Raw genomic sequence first — 23771 nt, 5'->3', positions numbered from 1 at the left:
GAACTTGAAATGCTTAAAGTCCTGTAAGCCAATCACTTTCCTCAGCACCAGTTTCCGAGAGAGACCTCTTTACTCCACAGGCCTGAATACTTTTCCATGGTGTACATCACTTCACACTCAGGACTTAGTGCCCTGCACAACTCCCAGAGTCACCAAAGTAGCAAGAAGAACTTCCAGGTATTTTGTTGAAATTCACTTTATTTAAAAAAACAAAAACAAAAACAAAAAACCTCATGAACAATAAATTACAATACTTTCCCCCTTTATAAATTCTTCATAAAATATATTTGACAATTTTAAAAGAAAAATTTTAAAGTTGCTTTCATTTCTGATGTGCCTATGACATCATTTTTTTGACTATTTTGTCATGCTGGTGAATTATATTGTAGCTGCTACAATAGTTTGATTGGTAACATTTTACAATTAAAAACAACAAAGAAAAAAACAAAAACAGAAACAGAAACCCAGACCTGCAGAAAGAACTATTCTGTGCTATTATTATCTGACACTGAACACTTACTTCATCCAAATGACAAAGTATCCCTTAGCACCAAGAATCTACAGAACCCATGTTTCTAAGTGACATCTAGGGTAAAGAAACATCCTAGAACTAACTGTACAACCTACAGTGACTGGACACAGCTGCCTAGAAGCTTTATTGGAAATATTTGGTCTTTTTCAATTAAGACAAATTTCATAAAACACTAGAAACCATGGCAACAGACTATGAGGAATAACTGTTTATTGAGTACCTATTATGGGCAAGGCACTGTGCACAATTTCTTGATTGCATTTTTCTTTTAGCAAATATCCAAAATTTCCAAGTATCACTCATCATCTTTATTTCTTACATGTGACCAGAGAAAGTGCATGGCTAAATGCCATTTTTTAAAAAAAGGTTTACTTTTATTTTAATTATGTGTGTGCCCATGGAACAAGAGGATACTGGATCCCCTGGAGCTGGAGTTAGGTGGTTGTGAGCTACCCAACATGAGTGCCAGGAACTGAACTCCATTCTATGCAAGAACAGCAGGTCCTCTAAACTGCTGAGTCATCTCCAGCCACCCTCCACTGCAAATCTTAAATTGTTGTCCTATCAACTAAACCTTAGTGCTGAGCACACAGTAGGTACTTAATAAATACCTCTGACTGAAAAAGAACAAAGAAAGACAAAAGAAATTACTGTCCTTTTGTTGATATCATAAGCTATTTTAGAATACAAGGACTTGAGAACAGTCTGGAAAAAATTTCCTGATCATCCCACACCCTTACAGCTAATGATGGAAAGAACTGTATTTCACAGGTAAAAATCCTTCAAAATAAATTATAACTGTGGCTAGACATGTAGCTCAGTGGTAAAGCCTTTGTGTGGCACATGCAAGGCTCTGGTATGATCCCAGTACCACTTGAAACAAAAGACAAACCAAATTACACATTCTTTTCAAGGAGACAGGATCAAACGCTATGTGCTTAGGACACCAGGGCTTCAAGTGCACAGGTATTTGTAGAGCAAATGAACTGTGGCACACATCACGAATCAATCTGATGGAGTGCCAAGTCATTGATAATACATTATAATGGGACTTTTTCTCATTTCCTGGAACTCAGTCCCCTGGTCAGATCTGTGTCAACTTGGTGTTCTAGAGGGTCAATTACCATAAAGTTCCAATACACTTCTCTTTCAGATAGAATTCTTTTAGTTAAGTCTGCAAGTGATATTAGGTGTATGTGCCTTTTTTTTTTCATTTATGAGATTTTAATAAAGCCTTTCAGTTCATGTTTTTAAACTTCCAGAATAAATCAGTCTAGAAGTTTTACATGTTCCATTTTTTGGTGTTTTATCTTTTATTACCCTCTGAACACATTTTATTTATTGACTTACTGATTTGTATGGTGCTAGGGACTGAATCCAGGGCCTCGGACATGCCAGGCAAGTGTTCTCCACTGAGCTGCTCCTGCCCTACCGTGAAGGCGTGGAGGCTCAAGAGTTGAAGAGACAATGAGACCTGCTGATGATGGCAACATGCTGGTACTCTTTTGACTTTTGCATCTTAGTGCTTTATAAAGATCCCAGAGGGGTCAGTGTCAGACTGCTTCCCTAATATGCCCAAGCCCCAAGGTTCTACCCCAGCCCCGGAAGTGGGGTCTAGTGCTTCATAAAGCTTCATCTAGATACAAGGGTAGTAGGATCTGATTCATCTCAAACTGGTACTCTAGTTCAGGAAAGACTCTTTTCCTCAGTTTCCTGCATTAGCATGAACAATCTGGAGACAAGCATGCAGTTAGAATTTCACTTCAGGAGGAGTTGGGAGTCTCTTGCTTTCTCACAGACAATGCCAGGTGACCACATGAAACTACTCGAAAGCAGTTGATGGCATAGAATTTTATCCATTTGCCAAACTCGGGATGCATCATCTCTCACTTTGGAAAAGAGCAACCAATATTTATGACAGTGATTACCAGTCCCATTATTGTCTCACAGGAGACAAGAGAAAACAGCATCAGTGCCAAAGTGACAGGGACTCCAGTGATCCAACAGGAAGCCACATCAGGGCCAGCAACTTGAGGGTGAGCTCATTTGGTTTCTTCAACTTTATGCTGAGACTTAGTACAAGTCTTAAAACTCGAAATTAATACATCAAGTATTACAGTCATGGAAAGCAATGTTTTTAGAACAGAAGAATACCATCCTCAGGTCACGGCCGATGCTTAAGCGCACACAACGTCCCAATGCAGTGGTTTAATTAGACAAACGCTCGGTTACCTAAAGGTCTGACTGGGCCACCGGGCATCCTTGTTGACCTTCTACCATGTGACTGAATGACTAATTCAACTCCAAGAGCTACAGGACCCTGGAGAGCTCAGACGTGCTCCAGCAGCTCGGACAGCTTAGCTTCAATTATGTTTAATCAGCCATTTTAGACCCTTTAAATGATGCCTTTAAAAGGAGATGTATACCGGGAAAAGAAAACAAAACAGCGAACAAACACCCTTAGCATGTTTCCCGCAGCAGCAGGGGCAGGGAGAAGATGAAGGTGGTTTTGTGTAGTTTTCATCATCAATTTCACCAGCAAACCTCAAAAACCCAAACCTCTATCAAATAATTTAAACAGAAGTGGCATTTTCTTCATGTGGAATGCAAAATGCACACATTCACATACTTACATATACATAAATATATACATATATGTTTCCTTTACAAAGCTTCAAAGGTCGCATTACCAGCATGCAAACCTCTTCTTCCATGGAAATGCCTAATACTGACAAGGAATGTCTAAAATACTTAAAGACATATTTCCAGAAAATTGGACTTTCTTCTCTGCTTGGCTCTTAAGAGAATTTTTTTCTGCCAAACTTTTACCAATGATCATTAAAAAAAAATTTTTTACACCCACATTGGTAATACACATTCAAAACATACAATAAAATGGCCTGCATGGAGTAAGAAAAACGAGAGAAAAAAATTACCCCACAGTAAAACCTAACCCTTGAGGGTGGAGTCTAACTTTCGTCTTCTTTTCGGCCACACAATGTCGAGTCACTGTTGAATCAGAAGCAGCACGTCATCGAAGATGCCTGCAAGCAGGAGGTCACGTTTCCCAGCTGCTGTCTTTAAATGCAATTTGGACTAATCTGAGTTCTAGTTCAAACGCATCCGGACGATCCTGAGGGTTTGCAGCCAGCATTTCCTTAATCAGTTGTTTCATTCGCCCGTTCATAGACTTTTTCTTCACAGGGATGAGAAGTTCCATCTTGGGATTTTCCAGAAGTGCCTCCCCAACAGGCACGATTTCGGTCCCCTGCTTTACATAGCTCCCTAGGAGCTCCTTCTTTGTCTCTGTGTCTATGAAGGTGATCCTCTCCAGCATCGCCCAGATGATAATTCCCAGAGCAAAAATGTCAGCTTTGGCTGTATAGTGTCCTTCCCATACTTCAGGAGCCATGTAGAAATCCGTTCCACATGCCGTCGAAAGGAAACACTTGTTTACACTGACAGGTTCTTCTGGGTTCTGCCCAGATGCTGAACACACTTTACTTAGACCAAAATCGGCCACTTTCAGTGTAGGTTCCAAGTCACTGGTATCCAGCCTGCTTTGAGAAATCAGGATGTTATCAGGCTTCAGGTCTCGGTGGATGATCTGGTTTTTGTGCAAGAAAGCCAGAGCACTGCTGAGCTGAAGCATAAAGCTGGTGTTAGTCTTTCGATTGGGCTTCCTGGATAACAGATACTCATTCATGTCTCCTCCGTCACAAAAATCCATCACAAACCACAAATAATAGGCGCTTCTGGGATCAAAGGCAATTTCTCCTTTTAATGAAGTCTCTACAAGCTGTGAAGAGGCAGGAGGAGGAGAAGTTGTTACAGAATTTGACTATGGGAAGGTTAAAGGGGCAGGAAATAGAGATCCGTGGCCATGAGCTTACTGCCCTCAGAGGACCGGAGCTCAGGTCCTCAGCACCCACATCAGTGGCTCACACTGCCTGCAACAATAGCTCCTGGGGATTCAGTACTTTTCTGGCCTCTGAGGCACCTGCACTGACACATATATCACCCCCACCCAAACACAATTAAAGATTAATAAATCTTTTGTTTTTGTTTTTTGAGACAGGGTTTCTCTGTGTAGCCCTGGCTGTCCTGGAACTTGCTCTGTAGACCAGGCTGACCTCGAGTTCTGAGATCTGCCTGCCTCTACCTCCCCAGTGCTGGGATTGAAAGCATGTGCCACCACACTTGGCTATACATCTTAAAAAAAAATATATATATATGTATATACACACATATATATGTGTGTGTGTGTGTGTGTGTGTGTGTATATATATATATATATATATATATTATATATATATTAAAAGGGGTGGTGGTACACCCCTTTAATCCCAGCACTCAGGAGACAGAGGAAGGCAGAATCTCTGTGAGTTTGAGGACAGTCACAGTTACACAGAAAAACTGTCTTGAAAAACCACACACACACACACACACACACACACACACACACACACACACACACAAAAGGGCTGGAGAGATGGCTCAGCAGTTAAGAGCACTGGCTGCTCTTGAGTATAAACACACACACACACACACACACACACACATACACACACACACACACACATACACACGTCAGAGGGTAACCCTGAGGATAAAAGGCAGGTTGACAGGCCTGCAACCAAGTGTCTCTACACACTGAACCATCTTGCTAGCCTAAGCTTTAACTCTTTACGTAGAAATAAGCAGGCACATTTACTTTATTTGTGAGTAAATTTGCTTCCTACTTTAATAAAAGGTAAAATTATATGTGTACCAAAGGACTGCTTTAAAATGAAGTTATTTAGGATTCATGACCAGTACATGCTTATCTGTAGGTCTGTTTTACACACCTATAGACCCAGGATCGTGCACATGTTTCTCTGGGGAGAGGTCACAAGTGGGTGGGTTAGGATGCTCTCTTCTGCACTGAGGTGAGTCCAGCCCCAGCCTCCAGCTTTAACTGGAAACCTCAGAAATATTTTATTTCATCAGCGCTTTTAGACATGCATTTAAAAAATGGCTTCCAGTACTTCAGGATGCCACCTTTGTTCTAAATGAATACAAACTAAATTTCTGAGCCAAGAAGTGACATTTTTAAGTAGCTGTATTTTGGAAAGTTCCCTAACTGGCCTATATTTTCTACATAGGTCAATTCTACCACCTTCTAGCACATCGCTTCATGAAAAGACTAAAATATAGAGGACCATTGCTTTTAAATTATTTGTTCTATGGCGTCTTTTTAGATTGGTGGGTTGAAAAGGGGAAGATCAGAGTTGAGCTGGTGAAGAATGAGTAACTGATAAGTTTATATTTAAGTTAATTACTATTACTACTTCTGGTTATTCTGGCAAAAGCCAAGAACAGCCCTTCATTCTGTCTCCCGTGGCAATGGCCTGCAGGAGTCTCCTTTTAGCCTGATGTGCAAAGAGAACAAAACACAAGTGTACTGTTTCTTTTCTTTTTTTAAAGGTTTGTTTTTATTTTATGTGCATGTATGTGTGTGTGATGATGCCCTGGAATGGTAGTTAACAGACAATTGTGAGCTGTCATGTGGGTGCTACGAATTGAACCCAGGTCCTCTGGAAGAGCAGCCAGTGCTCTTAACCACTGAGCCATCTCTACAGCCCCCATGTGTACTGTTTCTAACTGACTTCAGTTTTCTGTCTTTCCCTAAAATGCAAACTTAATAAACAGCTTTGTGTAATGCAGAATCCCAGTACTCAAAGAGTGGTTTATAAGGTAGGCATGGAGGTGCACATAATACTGGCCAGCAAGAAGGGAAATGTATAGCTCTCACCCACTTATCTAGATAATGATTGTTAGACTCTCTAAGTTTTAAATAGTTCTTTTTTAACTCCCTAAATAGGGTCTCACTCTGTATCTCAGGCTGACCTTGAACTCTACATGTAGCCCAGGCTGCCCTTTAACTCATGATAATCCTTCCTCTGTCTCATATGTGTCAGGATTATGTGCACCACACCCAGTCAGTTCATAATTCTTAAGCCACAAGATATATCAGATTCCCTATTATATGTTCCTACACCATCTACGTCACTAGTCTGAAATACACAGACTGGAGGTTACATAGTCCTTATGCTTGAAATTGAGACCTTGTCACTGTTTTACATTTTCTCTTGGATAACGATTTTAGCTATCAGGAACTGATTTAATGGTTCCAACTGAGAACAAGGAAGAATATATCTAGAAAAACATATGGAAAAAATGAGAATATATACAGATAATAAAGACCATGCACAGGAATTTTCTAGTTACATTATAGATTTGTGTATTGACTATATTGTATTGTATTCTTTAGATACAATTCTATTGATAAATATATGGTCAACTATGCTGGGTGAAGTAGTATATGTCTTTAATCTCAGCACTCAGAGGCAGAAACAGGTGGATCTCTGTAAGTGTGAGGCAGGCTGGTTTACATATTGAGTTCCAGGCTAGCCAGAGCTACCCAGTGAGACTATCTCAAAAATAAATGAATAAATAAAGAAAAATCTGGCTAACTTATAACTCCATAGAAAAGACTATTTTATTTCAACACAGGTACTTATTTCTGAGTTCTTATGGCCAAATCTTGTTTCAGCATCTCCTCTTCTTTGACAATGCCCAAATAGCTACTATGAAAGATGGATTATTTATTTCAAGTCATTCTGACAACAGAAAGTGACATAAATCAAATACAGGTCTATAAGGCTTTAAAGAGTGAATGAGATTTACTAAGAAAGGCAATTTCAATATGAAAAGCGCTTAGTCAAATCTGGTACTTCCTATCTTAGACCTCGAAGTACTAAACAATACCTAATTCTTGTTACAGTTGCTAGATCTGGACTCCGCACTAAGTCAAATGTGCTGACATCTTCACTTTTCCATCCACAGGGATTGGATACCTTTATCTCTAAAACTCAACGCAAAGTTGACAACGGTTAGGATGGGATGCAGTTTCTGTAGTGTGTTTCAAACCCTAGGCTCAATCTCTAGCACTGGCAAAAAAAAAAAAAAAAAAAAAAAGGAAAGTCTCCAATCTTTTTCGAGACAGGGTTTCTCTGTGCAGTATAACAGTCCTGGCACTCATTGTATACATTTGCCTGCCTCTGCTTCCCAAGTGCTGGGATCAAAGGCGTGCTCTACCACCGCCTTGCTCCAATGTTGTGTTTGTGTTTTTTGTTTTTTTTTTAAATCATGGCATCTTAAATACTTTTAGAAAGACAGACACTAATAAAGATAGTTTTTAAAAACTTTTAGGTTATTTATTTTGTGTATGTGTGGGTGCTACAGCAAACTCGTGGAGGTAAGACAACAACTTTCAGGAGTCCGCTCCCTTTTTCTACCATGTGGGACCTGGGAATTGAACTCAGGTTATCAGACTTGGCAACAAGGAATTTTCTGGTTACATTATAGATTTGTGTATTGACTATATTGTATTGTATTCTTTAGATACAATTCTAAAGAATTACCCTCTGAGCCTTTTCAACAACATGAAACACTTTTATTGTTATTATCTCATGTGTGTTTAGTGCTTACATGTGTACACAACACTCCAAATGTGGAGGTCAGAGGACAACTTCTGTCCTGGAACTCAGGATTCAGTCTAGGCATGTCTCGAACTTGATACCCAGGTGAGTCTGTCTTAAACTCCTGAGCCTCCTGACTCCGCCTTCCAAGTCCTAGGATTATCGGCATGTGCCAATATACTCATCTGAAGCTTCTCATGTTTAGACCTGTGCCTTCTAAAAAGAGAAGTCCGGTGACCTATGGCTGGAGTTGTTACTGACTGTGGTATCTTTCCTTGTCTTCTGTGTTTATTTTCAAAAGAATTGGTTTCCAGGAACTGAACTTTGATGCTAGTCTCAAAAACTCTCTAGTTCCCATCTCGTTCCATTCCTACGCAGACTGGCAAATACCAGGTATAACAGGTGGCTTAGGTTATTTTTAGGTATGTGCAGCACAAGCTTAAAGCAAATACCTCCTCTATCCTCTGAAGAGATCTATCTGCACCTAGCCATAAAACACCTGCATTTTCAGGAAGAAGTTCACCTGACACTTCATTTCCTCTTGCTGACCAATATTACGTCCATTTCCTATCCAGTGACACATACCTGTAAATAAAGGGAAGAATTAGAGCCGTGGGACATCTTTTGCACCATCCCATCTTTTTGCAGAATGCACTCTTCCAAGTGAATCACATTTGGGTGCTGGCTCTTGATACTGCTTAGTGCCCAGAACTCTCGAAGGGCTAGTTCAACATTTTCAGGTGCGTGGCATCGGATTTTCTTCACTGCTACTCTTGCAGAGGTCTTTCTGATGACTGCTTCATACACAACACCGTAACTACCTCGGCCTACCTCCCGTATTAGATCGTACTTGGGCTGGCTACTCACCATCTTCAAGGTCGAGGTTTCTGGAAAAATCAACAAAGTACTCTGTTGAAATGAGGTGTACCTATTGGCTTGTATTCTTATGCAGGATTTAACTAACTGTTTCACTGTCTGTGGTACTTGAAAGGTATCTAGCTATACCCTGGACAAATCTACCAACAATAATAAAGGTAAACAGACAGCACTTACCATGTATCAGGAACTATTTCAAGTACTCTATAATTGTTTTTAAAGTTTGTGTTGTCTTTGAGACAGGGTCTTGCCAAATTCCCCAGGTCTAGAGCTTGATATGTAGGCCAGGCTGGCTTCAGAAGCCATGGTTACAGAGCCATCATTCCTGACTTTTTTTTTAAATTTAATCTTGGTGTGTGGGTGCAGGCATGCCCATGCCATGACACACCTGTCTGAAGGTAACTTTGTTCTCCTGTCACTGCTAGCTAGCTGCCTGTGAACTTCTGGAGACTGTTCTGTTTCGGCCTCGCATCTCACTGTAGGACATCTGCTTTACATGGGCTCTGTGGATCCAAACTCAGTTCCTCATGCTTACTGGGCAAACACTTTATCCACTGAACTCTCTCTCCAGGCTCCACCCACCCACCCTCTTTTTTGACAAGGTCTCACTGTGTAACCGTGACTGGCCTCCAACTCACAGAGATAAGCCTACCTCCACTTCCCCAGTGCTAGGATTAAAGACTTGGGCCACCATGCCCTGCATCCAATCCTTTTTTAAAAGACAGGCGCTTGCTATTATGTAGCTCAAGATGGCTTTCACTTTTTAAAAGTTGTATTGTATGTTTTGTACGCATGGGTGTGGCTTTGTGGAGGTCAGAGGACACGATGTGGGAGTCAGTTCTCTCCTTCTACCATGTGGGTCCCAGGGATTGAACTCATAACTCATAATAACTAGTAACTTTACCCACTGAACCATCTCAACAGCCCTGGCTGCCTCTGTCTGTGGAATGATGGAATTACAGGTGTGTGACACCTGGCTAATTTACATTAAGTTCATTTAATCCTTAACCATAATCTGTGTAGTAAGGGATAGGTGCTGTAATGGTCATTTTAGAAGTGAGGAATTAAAACACAGAGAAGGTAAGTAAACAGCCAGTGGCCAGGCAGGTCTTTGGCTCAGACAGCCATGATTTAAACCACTAAACTAGACTGCTTCTTATAGAACTGCTGGAGCATGTCACTGTTAAAAATAAACCCGACACCCGCAGTAGTGGCTCAAGCCTTTAATCCAAGCACTCTGGCTTTAATCTGAGCACTCAGGAGGCAGAGGCAGACAGATCCCTGAGTTCAAGGCCAATCTGGTCTACAGAGGGAGTTCCAGGAGAGGCAGAGCTACACAGAGAAACCCTGTCTCAAAAAACAATAAGTAAACAAATAAACCCAAAATTCAACATTTTAATTTACTGATCACGAAAAAAAAAAGAAGAAATGTATCTACATCTCCTTAAGGTTGACACACATATGAAAGGTAATAAAAACAGTGAGATGCAAAAAAACCCTCACAGAAATAGAAACACCTGACTTATGCTTATGGACTGAAGTGAACAAAATCACTTTTGTTTCATTTGAGACAGCGTCTCCAATAGCTCGGGCTAGCCTTGAACTCACTATGTAGCAGAGGTTGATCCTCTTGCCTCCACTTTCCAGATACTGGGGTTACAGGCATGCTCCCGCATGTCTGGTTATGTATTTTTCACAAAACAAACACAAAGTTTTTGTAGGAGAACTGATCCTTAAAATGAAGTAAGCTGTTTAGACTAGAACTACCTTTACATTATCATTTGACATAGCTATTTAATTCTAGGTCATTTTTGCCAAAGCGGGGGTGGGGGGGGGAAGCATCTTATACATCATAGGGAATTCTCTGACAAAAGTTCTTTGGAGTTCCACCTGAATAAATCATTTTACAGGCAAGCTGGAGCACCGGCCCTACAGAGCATGTTCTTTGGAGAGTCTGCCATGTGCTCCCTCCCTCCTCAAATGCTCACTTGCCGACTGTCAGCACCGTCAGCACCGGCAGGAACCGTAACCCGAGATTGCACTTACATCGCACCATCAGAGAGACAAAAAGTGACTGACTCTGGAAGCTGGGACTCCCGGAACAACTACCTGAAGTTCACGGGCCAGATTTAAAAAGAAAATGACCGCTCCTGGGGACTGCCCTGGGCGCTACTTCCTTTAACTGCTCGCCTATCCTTCAAGTTCTCACTGTATTTCCTAATGTCAGATTTCCTGCCGCCGCCGCCGCCGCCGCCGCCGCCGGCGGACCTGCTGCCCTGCTCTGCGCGGATCGCCCGTTTCTAGGCGCTTCCACGGGGCTCTTTCCCGGGCAGCAGTCCCCCGAGAGAGGGGCACCCTCCCGGGTAAGGGAGGAAGGAAGGGGTCCATGCCATCCCTGGGATCCTGGAGGGAGAGGCGCCCCCGCGAAGCATCCTTCGCGAGCCCGTGTGCCTCACGATGGCCCCTCCCGGCCCCTCCTGCCCGCTACGGTGCCCGGTGCCGGCAGCGCCGGCCTGGACGTGCACCTGCTGGTGCCCGGGAAGGGACCAGCGAGGCCAGAGGTGCAGCCGGCGCGGACGCTCAGGCCGCGCTCACTGCCCCAGCGGCAAGATCGCTCCCGGCGGCGGTGCCCCGCAGCCCCGAGGGACCCTCCCGCGGCCCTCCCGCGGGCTCCACGGCCGCTTCAACTCGCGGAGGCTGCAGACTAGGGGCCGGGAGCCGGGAGTGGCCCGGGCGGGAACGGAGGCCGCAGTCCCGGCCGCTGGCCGGGGCAGCGCCGGGCCTTCCCGGGGATGACTCCGCTGAGAGGTCCGTGACAGGCCTGCAGGGGACAGAGGCACATGCAGGGAGCTCGCTTCTGACGGCAGGGCATCCGTGCCACGGCGAAGGGCCAGGTTTACCTCAGGGCAGCCGCCGCCGCTTCTCCCTCTCGTGAGCTCCGCAAGCCGCCATTATCGGGCAGCTCGCGCCTCGGCTGCCGCGGCCTCCAGTCAGAAGCCGGCGCGCGCCCCCGTGGTGCGCGGACACACCCCCTCACGCCGGGCCCCGCCCCCTCCGGCTCGCCGTAGCGCGCGTGCGCCGCCGAGCGCCGCCTGCTGGGCGAGCGCCGCCCCTTTGCGCGCGCCGGCCGCGGGGCTCCGGCGCCCCGGCTCCCCTGCGCTGCGCAGAGCCGAGCCTCGCCGGCGGTGTGCGCGCTGCAGGGCGGACCACTGGTGCCCTGGCCCGCAGGGGTGGCGGCAGGGGACGGTCGCCCTCTGCCACCGCAGGCGCCAAGTCCCGGGACTTCGGGGGAAGCTGTGGCCACTGTCCCCGGCCGGCAGTGCACGCGCCCGGCCGCGGGCTGCCCTCCCCGTCCCCTGCCGACCTACCGAGCGGCGACGGGCTGGAGGGCGCGGTTCGCTGCGGCCGGATGCCCGGCGCATCTTCCTTGCCGGAGGGCGGGTCTGGGCGGCGGGCCCGCGGGGTGATGCGGCCGGTGCTGGGAGGTTGCACCTTCTGTCCGAGTTACCTAGCCGTGTTTGCGGGCGGCGCAGTGGCCCCGGCGGCGACGCGGGACTGAGTGCGAGCATCTGGGAGGACGCCGTCCCCTGCCCCACCGGCGCGGTGGTATCTCCCTTAAAGAAGCCGGAACCTCATTGTTCCCGGCGCTGAGGATCGGGGTTGCCCTGCTGGGTGAAGGGGAGAGGGCGCGGCCGACCTGGCTGCGGCGCCCCGCCTCGCAGGCCTGAACTAGGGTCGGAGGGTGCAACGACACGCGACAAGTCGCCACGGACCAGGATTGAATGCAGTCCTCTGGACGGTGGGCGCTTCGGGCCCGAAGCCTTTCAAATCCCCCCAACAGCTGTCAATCATGTCCCGGCAGCAGTCGGCCTGAGCTCTACCATCAGGCTGACAGTCACTCGGAGACCAGGACCAATTGGCCGGCCCGTTAGTTACACAGATTCAGTAAGCATCTGCCCGAAACGCCCATTCTTTTCTTTTTTATTCTGCACCTACTGTTTGCTAATAAGGTTGATTCTGCGCTCATTGCGGTGTAAGGCACGATTAGAATCTGTTACTGCGCTCCAGTGATTGTCTCAGTCTTCTGTTTATGGGACTAGTATTTGGGAACTGACAACTTTTTATATAATCTGAATCTTTTTATATAATAAAAACTCCACAAGTAAAGGTTTTACTACTGACCCCGCTTTCACAGGAGAGAAAGCCGACTTCTGCTACATTTGACCAAATGGTGTCTTTCTAGAAAACGCGCCCTTGGTGTAACTACCTCCGGAGAGTTTGTCCCGAGTGCCATTCTGGTACTGGTGTCCACCAGTTTGCTGGGAATGCTGATGTCACTCAAGACTTGTTTCCTGCCCTGGAAAGCAGCGGGGCATGGGAATGCTCTGTAGACAGCTGGCTACCAGTGTGACAGGAGGACGGAATAGGAAGAGATTCTCGGTCAGAGTAGCCTTTCTGTTCACTGCAGTCATTAAATGTCACGAACTCCAAGGGACATACCTGTTCTAACTATTTTCCTATTTCTGTGATTAAAAAAACAAAACACTGAACAAAAGACCAAAAACACCTTAGAGGAGGAAAGGGTTGGTTTAACTTAAATTTGCAGGGGTTAGGGTCACAAATTCATCACCGGGGGAAGTCAGGGCAGGAACTAGGGGAAGGAATCATGGGGTAAGGCTACCTACCAACTCGCTCCCGGGTCATGGTTCAGCTGCCTTTCTAAGGGCCTGCTTAGGAATAGCACTGCCCACATTGAGGTGAACCCTCCTTTGTTAATTAGCAGTCCAGAAGCCGCCCCCTCCCCCAGACATGCTCACAGGCCAGTCTGATGGAGGCCAACTTTGTCCTCAAATAGCTGAGCTGTCAACTTGACAGCTGAAGCTAACTAGGAGACCGGTGTTTTACAGTGTGCCATCTTCTGTGTGAATGATAAACACAGTCACTTATATTTTAAACTTTTAAAAGGCCTATCATCAACCCAATATAGGAAGAATTACTCCACGTTCTTCTGCACTTTTGTTGTTTTTGAGGCAGGGTCTCGCTTTGTAGCTCTAGCCTGCCTTAAATTTACTCTGTAGACCAAGCTGGCCTTGAACTCACAGAGATCCACCTGCCTCTTCCTCCTGAGTGCTGTTATTAAAGGTGTGCACCACCACTGCCTGGCCAGCCTTTAAAACATGTATGTATCTGTGTTTGTGTGATGATGTATATATGGAAATCAGAGGAAGACTTTGTGGAGTCCATTCTCTCCTTCCACCTTGGGGTGGATTCCAGGGATTGAACTCTGGTCACCAGGTGTGTGTGTCACGTGCCTTTAATTGCTGAGCTATCACACCAGTCTGGCGAGAAAGCTTGCTACAGCATGTAATTGGAAGGAATTTCCTATGGGCTGTCAACCAGCTCCCAAATAATGACACAGAGACTTATTATAAATTATGAAAGCTTGGCCTTAGCTTGGGCTTGTCTCACTAGCTCTTTTAATTTAACCTGTTTCTATTCATCTACATTGTGCCTCTGGGCTTTTTACCTCTCTTTCACTCTGTGTGTCCTACTTTCTTCCATGTCTGGCTGGCCTCTGGCGTCTCCCTAGCATCTCTTTCTTTCTTCTCCTGAGCCTAAATTCCTCCCCCTACTTACTCTCCCTGCCTAGAATTCCTGCCTATACCTCCTCCCTTGCTATTGGCTGTTGAGCTTTTTATTAGACCAATCAGGTGCCTTAGGCAGGCAAGGTAAAACAGGCACACATCTTTGCATAGTTAAACAAATATTCTGCAACAGAGAAACCCTGTCTGGAAAATAATAGTAATAAAATAAAAATAAGTATTCTAAGGCCAGCCATGGTGGCATATGCCTTTAATCCCAGTACATTGGAGGCAGAGGCAGCAGATCTGTGAGCTCAGAGCCAGCCAGGACTATACAGTGAAACTTGTCTCAAAGCAACAAAGTAGGGTGGGGGAGATGGCTCAGTGTTTACAAGCACTTGTTACTTTTGCAGAGGATCCAGGTTCAGTTCCCAGCACCTACATGGTGGCTCACAACCATCTGTAACTCCAGTTCCTAGGAATCTAGTACCTTCCAACCTCTGAAAGCACCAGTTAAGCATGTGGGATACTGTGGGGGACCAGCCCCCACCTTTACCTAGGTACTCTTGAGGAGTGAGGGAGAAGAGATTTAGATAGGAGAGAGGGGAGAGAAACAGAAACACAGGATAGCCTCGGGAGGGCCTGGATCCTTATTCACCAGTCCAGAACTTTATTCAAAAGGGCTTTTTATAACAATGCCAAGAGGCAAGGCAAAAGACCTTCCCCTGGCTAGATACAAGCAAGTGTAGACGCTTCCAAACACCTGGTACCCAGGCCCAAGGTCCAGTCATCCTCTTAAGCAGTCCTGCTGGGTAAAACAAGCTCAGGTCTCACTAGGAAACCTCTGTGGACTACCACAGGTCCCTCTTCTTAATATTTTAAGAATGTCATTTAAAATGTCTTAAGAATTTTAAGAGCTCCCCATTAAGAACTTGCAAGTAGCTGTAACAAAACAGCGATCCCCATAGCTGCCACACCTCCCCGTGAAGGAATACAGGATAAATAAAGATGGAATGTCCTTTTTGGAATGGGTCTAAGGTGACTACAGCAGTCTTAGCCATACCAAGCCCTTTTTTAAAATCAATAAACTCCTGATGCAACCACATCAAATAAATAAATAAACTCTGGATGCAACTGCATCAAACTTAAAGACTCCCTTAACTTCATCAACATTAACAGGTTAACATAATTCTAACATAAATATTACTATACATACAATTTTCTCAAACTTATATCCAAAAGCAAACTCTTAATAGAACCATTAACACTTTAAAAACTTTAGCAAAAATACACTTTAAAGCAATCTCTTAATAGAACCATTTGCATTTCTTGCTAACAAAACATAGGATAAACTTCTGCCGCATCCACATCAAACTTAAATACTCCCTTCACTTCACCAAACTGGTACATCAATATCAACAGGTTAACATAATAACTCTAACATAAATATTACTATACACAATTATAATTCCACAAACCTACATCCGAAAGCAATATTCTCAATATAACCATTAACACTCAAAAACTTTAGCAAATATCCAAAAGCAACTTCTTAATAGAGCTATACAAAACATAGGGTACATTAACACAACATCAGTCTACTCAAGGGACAAGAAAATTTTTTTAATTAAATTAAATAGACTGAGGAATATTAACTCCCCCTGTTCTTTATAATTTTTTAAACTTTATAATTTTTAAGCCTAGTTAAAAAAAAAACACAACCAAACTTCTCCATTTAAACAGTTCCGTTTTTAACACAAAACAGTTCATGAGTAGAGTCTATATGCATAAGTAGAGTCAAAATTGTCCCATTGCAATGGAATCTCTCCTGTCCGTTTCATTTCTTAAGTCCCCAAAGTTCAAAAACCAGTTCTATTACCGGTCTTAAAGTTCCAGAAAGCTTTCTGATACCAGTTCTTCCGAGCACTTGAAATCAGGCCCGGCTCGTCAGCTGCCCTTAAGTCTTTGTACAGCTGCCAGTCATAATCTGTCTGACGCAAACAGCTCCAAATACGAGGAGTCCCAGAACCAAAACTTTTCTTTTTTCCAGTTCAAGTAAGCCTCTGAAACTTTCACTCTGGGCTACAGCTGCGCTCTGCAGTCCATAGCCTTCCCATAAGGCCATTTTTGCTCCAGGGCAAAAGCTATTAGCTGGCTCGGGCAGAGTCCTTTCAAAAGAGACTTTCTTACAGCCAGCAAACAGAAACTGCAAGGCTTTTGGCTCCTGACTTTCACAGCGTTCACAGTCTGTCTGTGCCTCCATAATCTGGCCGATCCCAGGACCCCTGTGTCCTGAGGCCCTGAGGGCTTTCAATCACCTCACACCACGTGGGCTCAAGAGGCTGCCCCTGCTGTTAGGTGTCACTGCTCTCAGCCCCCGGGGGTGGGGAGGAAACCCAGCCATGGCTGGTCTCCGCTGCTGGCCCTCCTGGTGTGCGCCCTGGGGCATCTTTCTATGGAGGCATTGTCTCTTGCACAGCTGCCATGGCACCCTGCACTCTCCAGCTGCCCACTCTGTCCTTCTGCCTCTCCTGAGTCATCTCCGCCAGGGAATGCAGCTCCAGGAGACAGACTTGCTCCTGCAACTGGGGTCTGAAGTCTTTGCTGCACTCCAAGCCTCTGCCTACGGTTCACCTCTCAGCTTTTTCACGGCAGAAAGCTTGCAGACCCTTGATGCTCACACTGTCTCTTGGGCCAAGAGGCGAGGCAAAAGACCTCCCCCTTGCTAGATACAACCGAGTGTAGACCCTTCCAAACACCTGGTACCCGTGGTCCAGTCATCCTCTTATGCAGTCCTGCTGGGTAAAGCAAGCTCAGATCTCACTAGGAAACCTCTGTGGGCTCCCAGAGTATATCTATACATGTAGGCAAGACACACATGCACATAAAAACTAAGATGAATCTAAACATAAAAAAGGAGGGCTGGAGTGACGATTCAGCAGTTAAGAGGGTTGCCAGCACTGACTGCTCTTCCAGAGGACCCATGTTCGATTCCCAGAACCTGTTAATCCCACAGACTGGAGAAAGCCAATTAATTAAAGCAAGCTTTATTCATGTACACATCAGAGCTAAATGGGTACTGTCTCTCCCTAAGGCTGGGGTTCATGAGACCAGCTCTTAGCCAGTTTCTCAGCTCCTTTTATAGGGTAAAACCATAGGGTAGCAAGTGTGGTTACCAAGTGAGACCAGATAGTTAAGGAAATCTTCCTGGAACGTTTGTTACTGACCTGGAGACACATGCCTTTAATCCCAATACCAACCATAGAAGACCTGGAGGTCTGTACAGACAGGCAGTGACGAGGCAGTCATGTGGTTGGGTTTACAACCAATGAGAAGGCAGAACTGAAAGTCTATATAAAGACTTTAACACAGGAAGTAGCTCTCTTTCAGAGAGGTAGGACCACCACAGGAGGAAGGGTAAGGTTTTAGCTCTTAGCTCTGACCTCTTGGCTTTCTTCTTTGCATTGGTTCTGTGTTTCTTATTTAATAAGAAGGTTGGTTACATCTACACTGACCATTCTATGGTTACCGGGGTTGGAGGCAGCTCAGTTCTGAGCAATAGAAACTTAGTTTTCAAACATCTGTAACTGTAGTTTTAGGGAGTCAGATGTGCACTTCTGACCTCGGAGGGTACCAGACACATACATGGTGCCCCTACATACACGCAGAGGTGAAACATACTCATAAAAACAAATAAATCTCTCTTAAAATGTATATTCTAGCCAGGTAGTAGTTGCCCACACCTATAATCCCAGCACTTGGAAGGCAGAGACTGGTAGATCTCTGAATTCAAGGTCTGCCTGGTCTACAAAGTGAGTTCCAAGACAGCCAGGGCTACACAGAGAAACCCTGATTTGAAAAACAGGGTTTTTTGCTGAATAGACCTAGAGACAGTGACCAAATCATTGGTAATTACCCTCTTCACATAGATTTAGTCTCTTAATATTTTCTAGTTTAAAAAGAAAAATTAAGAGGTTGGGTGAAGGAGACCCCTGCACAGTGGCTTCTTTCTGGAACCCAGATTAGACATAAACCACACCCAAACACCTCTTTTCACAGAGAGATCCTTTATTAAGTGGGGGAGAAAAGTGGCTGCCTTCTGACTCTGGCAGAAACCAGCAGCAAATGACCTTGCAGGTGGAATTGTTAAGAGGAGAAGAAGGGGAGGTCTGTGTTAGGATGGGCTAGGATGCGGTGGGAAGGGAGATAGGGGACCGGGAGAAGGGGAAGGGGACAATCGAAGGTGAGCAGGGGGATTTGCCCCTGGGTGAGGGGGACCAACGCCTGCCTCTGGAGGGAGGAGGTAAATGACTGTTTATAAAGGTAGAAGGGGGAAACCCATGCTAGGATGAGGTGTTTAATTTAATTGGGTGTGCTCATTGGGTGAGCCAAAGGGGGCTTTTGATTTGACCTTGGTGGTCAGCCTCAGGAGGAGGATGTGGCCAAACAAGGGAATGGACCTTGGGGGCTAGCTTTAGGAATGTGATCTAACGGTTTTTTAGCAAGGCAGAGGGAATGGGGAGAAGGGCAAGGCCTGCCAGAGCCTTGCTCGCCACAGTCAAGCTGGTCAGAATCCCTTCTCTGGGGATGTAGCTCAGTCAATAGGGCACCGACCTAGCATGTACAAGGAGATGGGTTAGAGCCCAAGCAGACATACATTGGGTATGGTAGCCCATGTCTACAATCCAAGCACTCAAGAGGCAGAGGCAGGAGGATCAAAAGTTCAAGGTTAACCCAGCAAGGTAACTCAGCAAATAAAGGCACTTTCCACCTAGTCTGACAACTTTTTTCTTTTTTCTTTTTTTTTTTTTTTTAATGTAATCCCAATGACAGAAGGAGAGGGCAGACTCCCTTAAATTACTGTTGTGGAGTAGTTTCCTGGATGGAACCATTCCATCTGCAAGGAAGCTCCTTAAGCAGGAAAATAGCTACAGGAAGTCCCTGAAACTGACCAGATTCACTAGGTCCCCACCTCCCAGATGAAATCAAGCTGCAAAGTAGACTGAGACCAGACCGGCCGCTTGGAAGAGGTTTAGACCAACTGAGTCATCCAGAAAGGACACTCTTCAACCTGTTGAGCTGTCTGCAGGCTGAGCAGGCTGAGCTCCAGGTCCCAGCTTCTGTGAGTAGGAACAATGAGCTTGGGTCCACCTTGATTCTAGAAGCCAGAGACTGCTAACTGCTCACAGGTCATGTAGAAATGACTAAGGAAGCAATCCAAGGGGCAGTGGCCAAAGATGAAACAATTTGAACATTAAAAGAGAAAGCCAGTCTTGGGGGCTCACAGTTGTAGAGGACTGCCATAAATTCAAGGCCAGCCTGGGCTATATAGCAAGAACCAGCCTCAAACAGTCCAAACACCAGGGTTGGAGAGAAGGCTGAGTTGGTAAAATGTCTGCTGTACAAGCATGAAGGCTCAAGTTGAGATCTTCAAAACCTATACAAAAGCCAGGCACTGCCGTGCATGCCTGGAGCCCAGCACTGCCGTGCATGCCTGGAGCCCAGCACTGCCGAGCATGCCTGGAGCCCAGCACTGCTGTGCATGCCTGGAGCCCAGCACTGGAGGGTGATGGAGGATGGAGACAGGTGGGTCCTTGGAGTTCATTGGCTAGCCAGCATAGCTTAGTCAGTGAACTTCCAGTACAGTGAGAAATCCTGTCTAGCGGCCTGATGTCTATCAGGTGTGTGAACACACACACACTTGAATGCACACACCTACACTAACAAGTACATGCTCCTTACATGCACAGCACAACATACCACAAAAGAAAAGAAAAAGCTTTTTTTTTTTTAGGATTTTTGTTTCCTTTTTTTGAGATAGGGTTTCTCTGCATAGCCCTGGCTGTCCTGGAATTTGCTCTGTAGACCAGGCTGGCCTCAAACTCAGAGATCCACTCCTGCCTCTGCCTCCCTAGTGCTGGGATTAAAGGCATGTGCCACCACCACCCAGCTATTTTAGGATATTTTAACAGAGTATGTAAAAACCTATTAATGTATAATATATAATACACACAGCCATATAAGCCAGGTGGTGGTGGCCCACAACTTTAATCCCAGCACTTGGGAGGCAGAAGCAGATAGATCTCTCTGAGTTCGAGGCCAGCCTGGTCTACAGAGTGAGTTCCAGGACACCCAGGCTACACAGAGAAATCTTGTCTCAAAATAACAAACAAACAAAAACAAAACAAAACACCGCGGTATGAACAGTGACTGGGGACATAAAAATTTAAGCAGCAACCTGAGCTGACTGACCAAACTTAATTACCAATGGGGTGACGCGGTGTCTCCAGGAAATATTTCTATCTAAGAAGGAATCTGAGCCTAGTTCAGATGATCTCTAATTGTCAGTTCAGCAAAAATATGGTGGGCAGACAAAGACCACAATTGTAACTCAAAATCTGGAGAGTCCTACAGGACAAGCTCCCAAGTCTTCTAGGGCATTCATAGATGAAAAGGAAAGGAAAAAAGGGGACCTGGACTAGGGAGGGTGAGGCAGGAGGAGGAGCAGAGTTCAAGGCCAGTTTGAGATGACAGTGAGACATGGCCTCACCAGCAACAAAAAAGGGGCTGTGGAAAGTTAAAGTGTACCAGCCTGGGCTACAAGAAGCCGTGCCAGTGTACCAGCCTGGGCTACAAGAAGCCGTGCCTCAGAAGATGACCCCCACACCCACCAAAATTGACATCTGTGCTAAGATTTGGCGAAAGTTTAAGTGTACTAGCCTGGGCTACATGAAGCCGTGTCTCAAAAGATGGCTCCCACACCCAGTAGATATCCATGGTAAGATTTGGGCAAGCTGGAATCTGAACGGAGAGAAAAGGGTGTTACTGCAGCTTTTGTTCAGGTGGTGTTTGTGAAGGTAAGGGGACAGAGCATTGCTGGGTTACAGATAAAAGGAGATGAGGTCTAGGACATCCTTTTAAAATACTGAGCAAGAGTCCGTGGAGACGGCTCAGGGGATAAAGTGCTTGTGGAGATGGGGTGACAACCTGGGTTAGCCCCCCAGATTCCATGTAAAGGTGGCAAGCAAGAAAACAACTCCACAGAGTTCCCCTCTGCCCTCCACACATGCAATGTCACATGACTGCATTCTCCCTTCATACCTACACACAATAATAATAAATAAAAGGTCTGCAAATAGCACAGAGAACAAAAGGAAACGTTAGTTGTTGATGAGGTTCACTGTACTATTGTGCTTGAGGGTTTTTTTTTGTTTGTTTTGTTTTTAGGTAGGGTTTCATTTAGTTCAAGGTGACTTTGAATTCGGTTTGAACTCCATGCTGGCCTAGAACTTGAATTCTTATTCCTCTACAATAATAGGCTTATAGGCATGGGACACCGCACCCTGGTTTTGTGGTACCGGGGACATAACCTCGGGGCTCATAAATGCTACACAAGCCCTCTGCCAACTGAGCTGCATCCCCAGCCCTGTACTTTTTTGTATATTTGAAATTTTCTGAAATAAAAAGAATCATGCTCAAAAGAGAAATGCATGGTTGGACAAGTGGACATTTGGATGGGACAATCCTGCCCCCTGGTGGTAGATTCTGTGAGTGCAGCTGTCAGAGGTAGTGGGTCTTGTCCTTGTAACCCTCTAGGTCTGAATTTAGACATGCCAGTTGACATCAGTTGAATTCAGACATGCCAGTTTCTGGGCTGGCGATGTAACTGGAGTTCACAGGAGCCCCATGAAGCAGATTAAACTAGCATGCCATTTTACTCCCGAAAAAAAAGGACACTTGGTGAGGAAAGTCCCTCTATCATCACTGAAATAGGTAAAATGCATGTGTTGACAGGCTACCTTTGCAGACCTGCCCTTATTTTTCAAGTCTTTTCACAAGAGGCCAAGAGTCTGGAAGACCCCGACCCTGAGCCTGATCACGGGTAATGGCTGTGTGTGTACCTTAACTGGGAGTAGCTGACACCAAGTGCTTGTTTTGTGGCAGGCTTTACACTAATACATGCTCACATTACGTTGATAATCTTCATAATTTCACCAACAACCCTGTGAAGTGTGTATTTCTACCCATTTTACAGATGGAGAAACTGGGGCATATAGAGGTGAAAGACCTGCCCAGAGTCACACAAAATTGACTGAATGACACATCTGAGTTGTGGGTGGTGATGCATATCCACAAGTTGGGAGTTGGTTGTTGGGGTGCTCTCTGTAGCATGGGTCAGTTGAAGAAAGAAGGCATTCCAAGATGAAATGTGTGTGTGTGTGTGTGTGTGTGTGTGTGTGTGTGTGTGTGTGTGTGTGTGTCTTTTCGAGACAGGGTTTCTCTGTGTAGTTTTGGTGCCTGTCCCCGATCTCTTTCTGGAGACCAGGCTGGCCTCGAACTCACAGAGATCTGCCTGGCTCTGCCTCCCGAGTGCTGGGATTAAAGGCATGCGCCACCACCGCCCAGCCCAAGATGAAATTTTAAGACCTATGTGGCAGCAGAAAGGTCCAGTCTCTCTGATGGACTAAAGCCCGAACAGCTGTACAAAAGCGTATTTATTGATTGTTACACAAAGTTGTATTTTGGGTAAAGTATGTCCTCCAACCAAGGTCCCTGACCTAATCTCGATGTCTCACTAAAGGAAAGCATCACATGCCCTCATGACTCCAGTCCTTTATTGTGTATCATTGCAGTACACAATAATCCAAGAGCCTCAGGTGTCCAGAGGCGTCTTGTGACCAAAGTCATGCGAGGCTGCAACACACCCCTTCAGTAAAACAAGCCTACAAATCATGGAAAACAATCATCGTCCTCAAAGATTCTTCAAGGTCTAAGTACTTCTAGAAAACAACTATTCTTTCTCATGTCCACCCCAGATACAGCGACTCCGCTAAATTCCTACAACATTTGGGGGCAAGAGGATCAGGAGTTCAAGACCATCCTCTGCTACTTAAGGAGTTCCAAGTCAGCCCGGACGCCAGGCTATGAGAAAGTCTGTCCCAAAACAAAACCAACAAGCAAAGTGGCAGAACTGGAGGGTGGCCCAGTAGCCGGGGGCTTCCAAGGCTTACTGTGTTATTCATGCCCCTGCCCTCTGTCCCTGTCTCTCTGTCTCTGTCTCTCTCTCTCTGTCTCTCTCTCTGTCTCTGTCTCTCTGTCTCTGTCTCTCTGTCTCTCTCTCTGTCTCTCTCTCTGTCTCTCTCTCTCTCTGGCTGGCTCCATCCCTACCTACCCCCTGGGGCTGTGGGGAGGCCCAGGCCGAAAGGCCAGTCCTATAGTGAAGGCATCTATCCACCTTCTCTCCTTGGAAGCCCGTGT

At 45.6% G+C, this 23771-nt stretch overlaps 1 protein-coding gene across 2 annotated transcripts; it reads right to left on the bottom strand.

Annotated features, from left to right (window-relative positions):
• Window positions 1-1667: 1667 nt before the first annotated feature.
• On the bottom strand, window positions 1668-12408 carry Pdik1l (PDLIM1 interacting kinase 1 like). Of its 2 annotated transcripts, none has more exons than XM_052717328.1 (3): window positions 12300-12408; window positions 8641-8942; window positions 1668-4331 (listed from the first exon to the last, which is right to left on the bottom strand). In XM_052717328.1, exons 2-3 carry the CDS (start codon window positions 8923-8925, stop codon window positions 3591-3593), a joined length of 1026 nt encoding a protein of 341 aa, XP_052573288.1. In that variant the 5' UTR covers window positions 8926-8942; window positions 12300-12408; the 3' UTR covers window positions 1668-3590. The 2 variants fall into 2 exon arrangements, with proteins under 2 accessions (XP_052573288.1, XP_052573287.1); XM_052717327.1 differs by lacking the exon at window positions 12300-12408 and adding an exon at window positions 11832-11948.
• Window positions 12409-23771: the final 11363 nt, after the last annotated feature.

Source organism: Peromyscus californicus, unplaced genomic scaffold, assembly GCF_007827085.1.
Source record: "Peromyscus californicus insignis strain IS unplaced genomic scaffold, ASM782708v3 Scaffold_5__1_contigs__length_169319896, whole genome shotgun sequence".
NCBI lineage: Eukaryota > Metazoa > Chordata > Mammalia > Rodentia > Cricetidae > Peromyscus > Peromyscus californicus.
The sequence above is the reverse complement of the archived record's forward strand: the minus strand, read 5'-3'. Positions and strand labels throughout refer to the sequence as shown.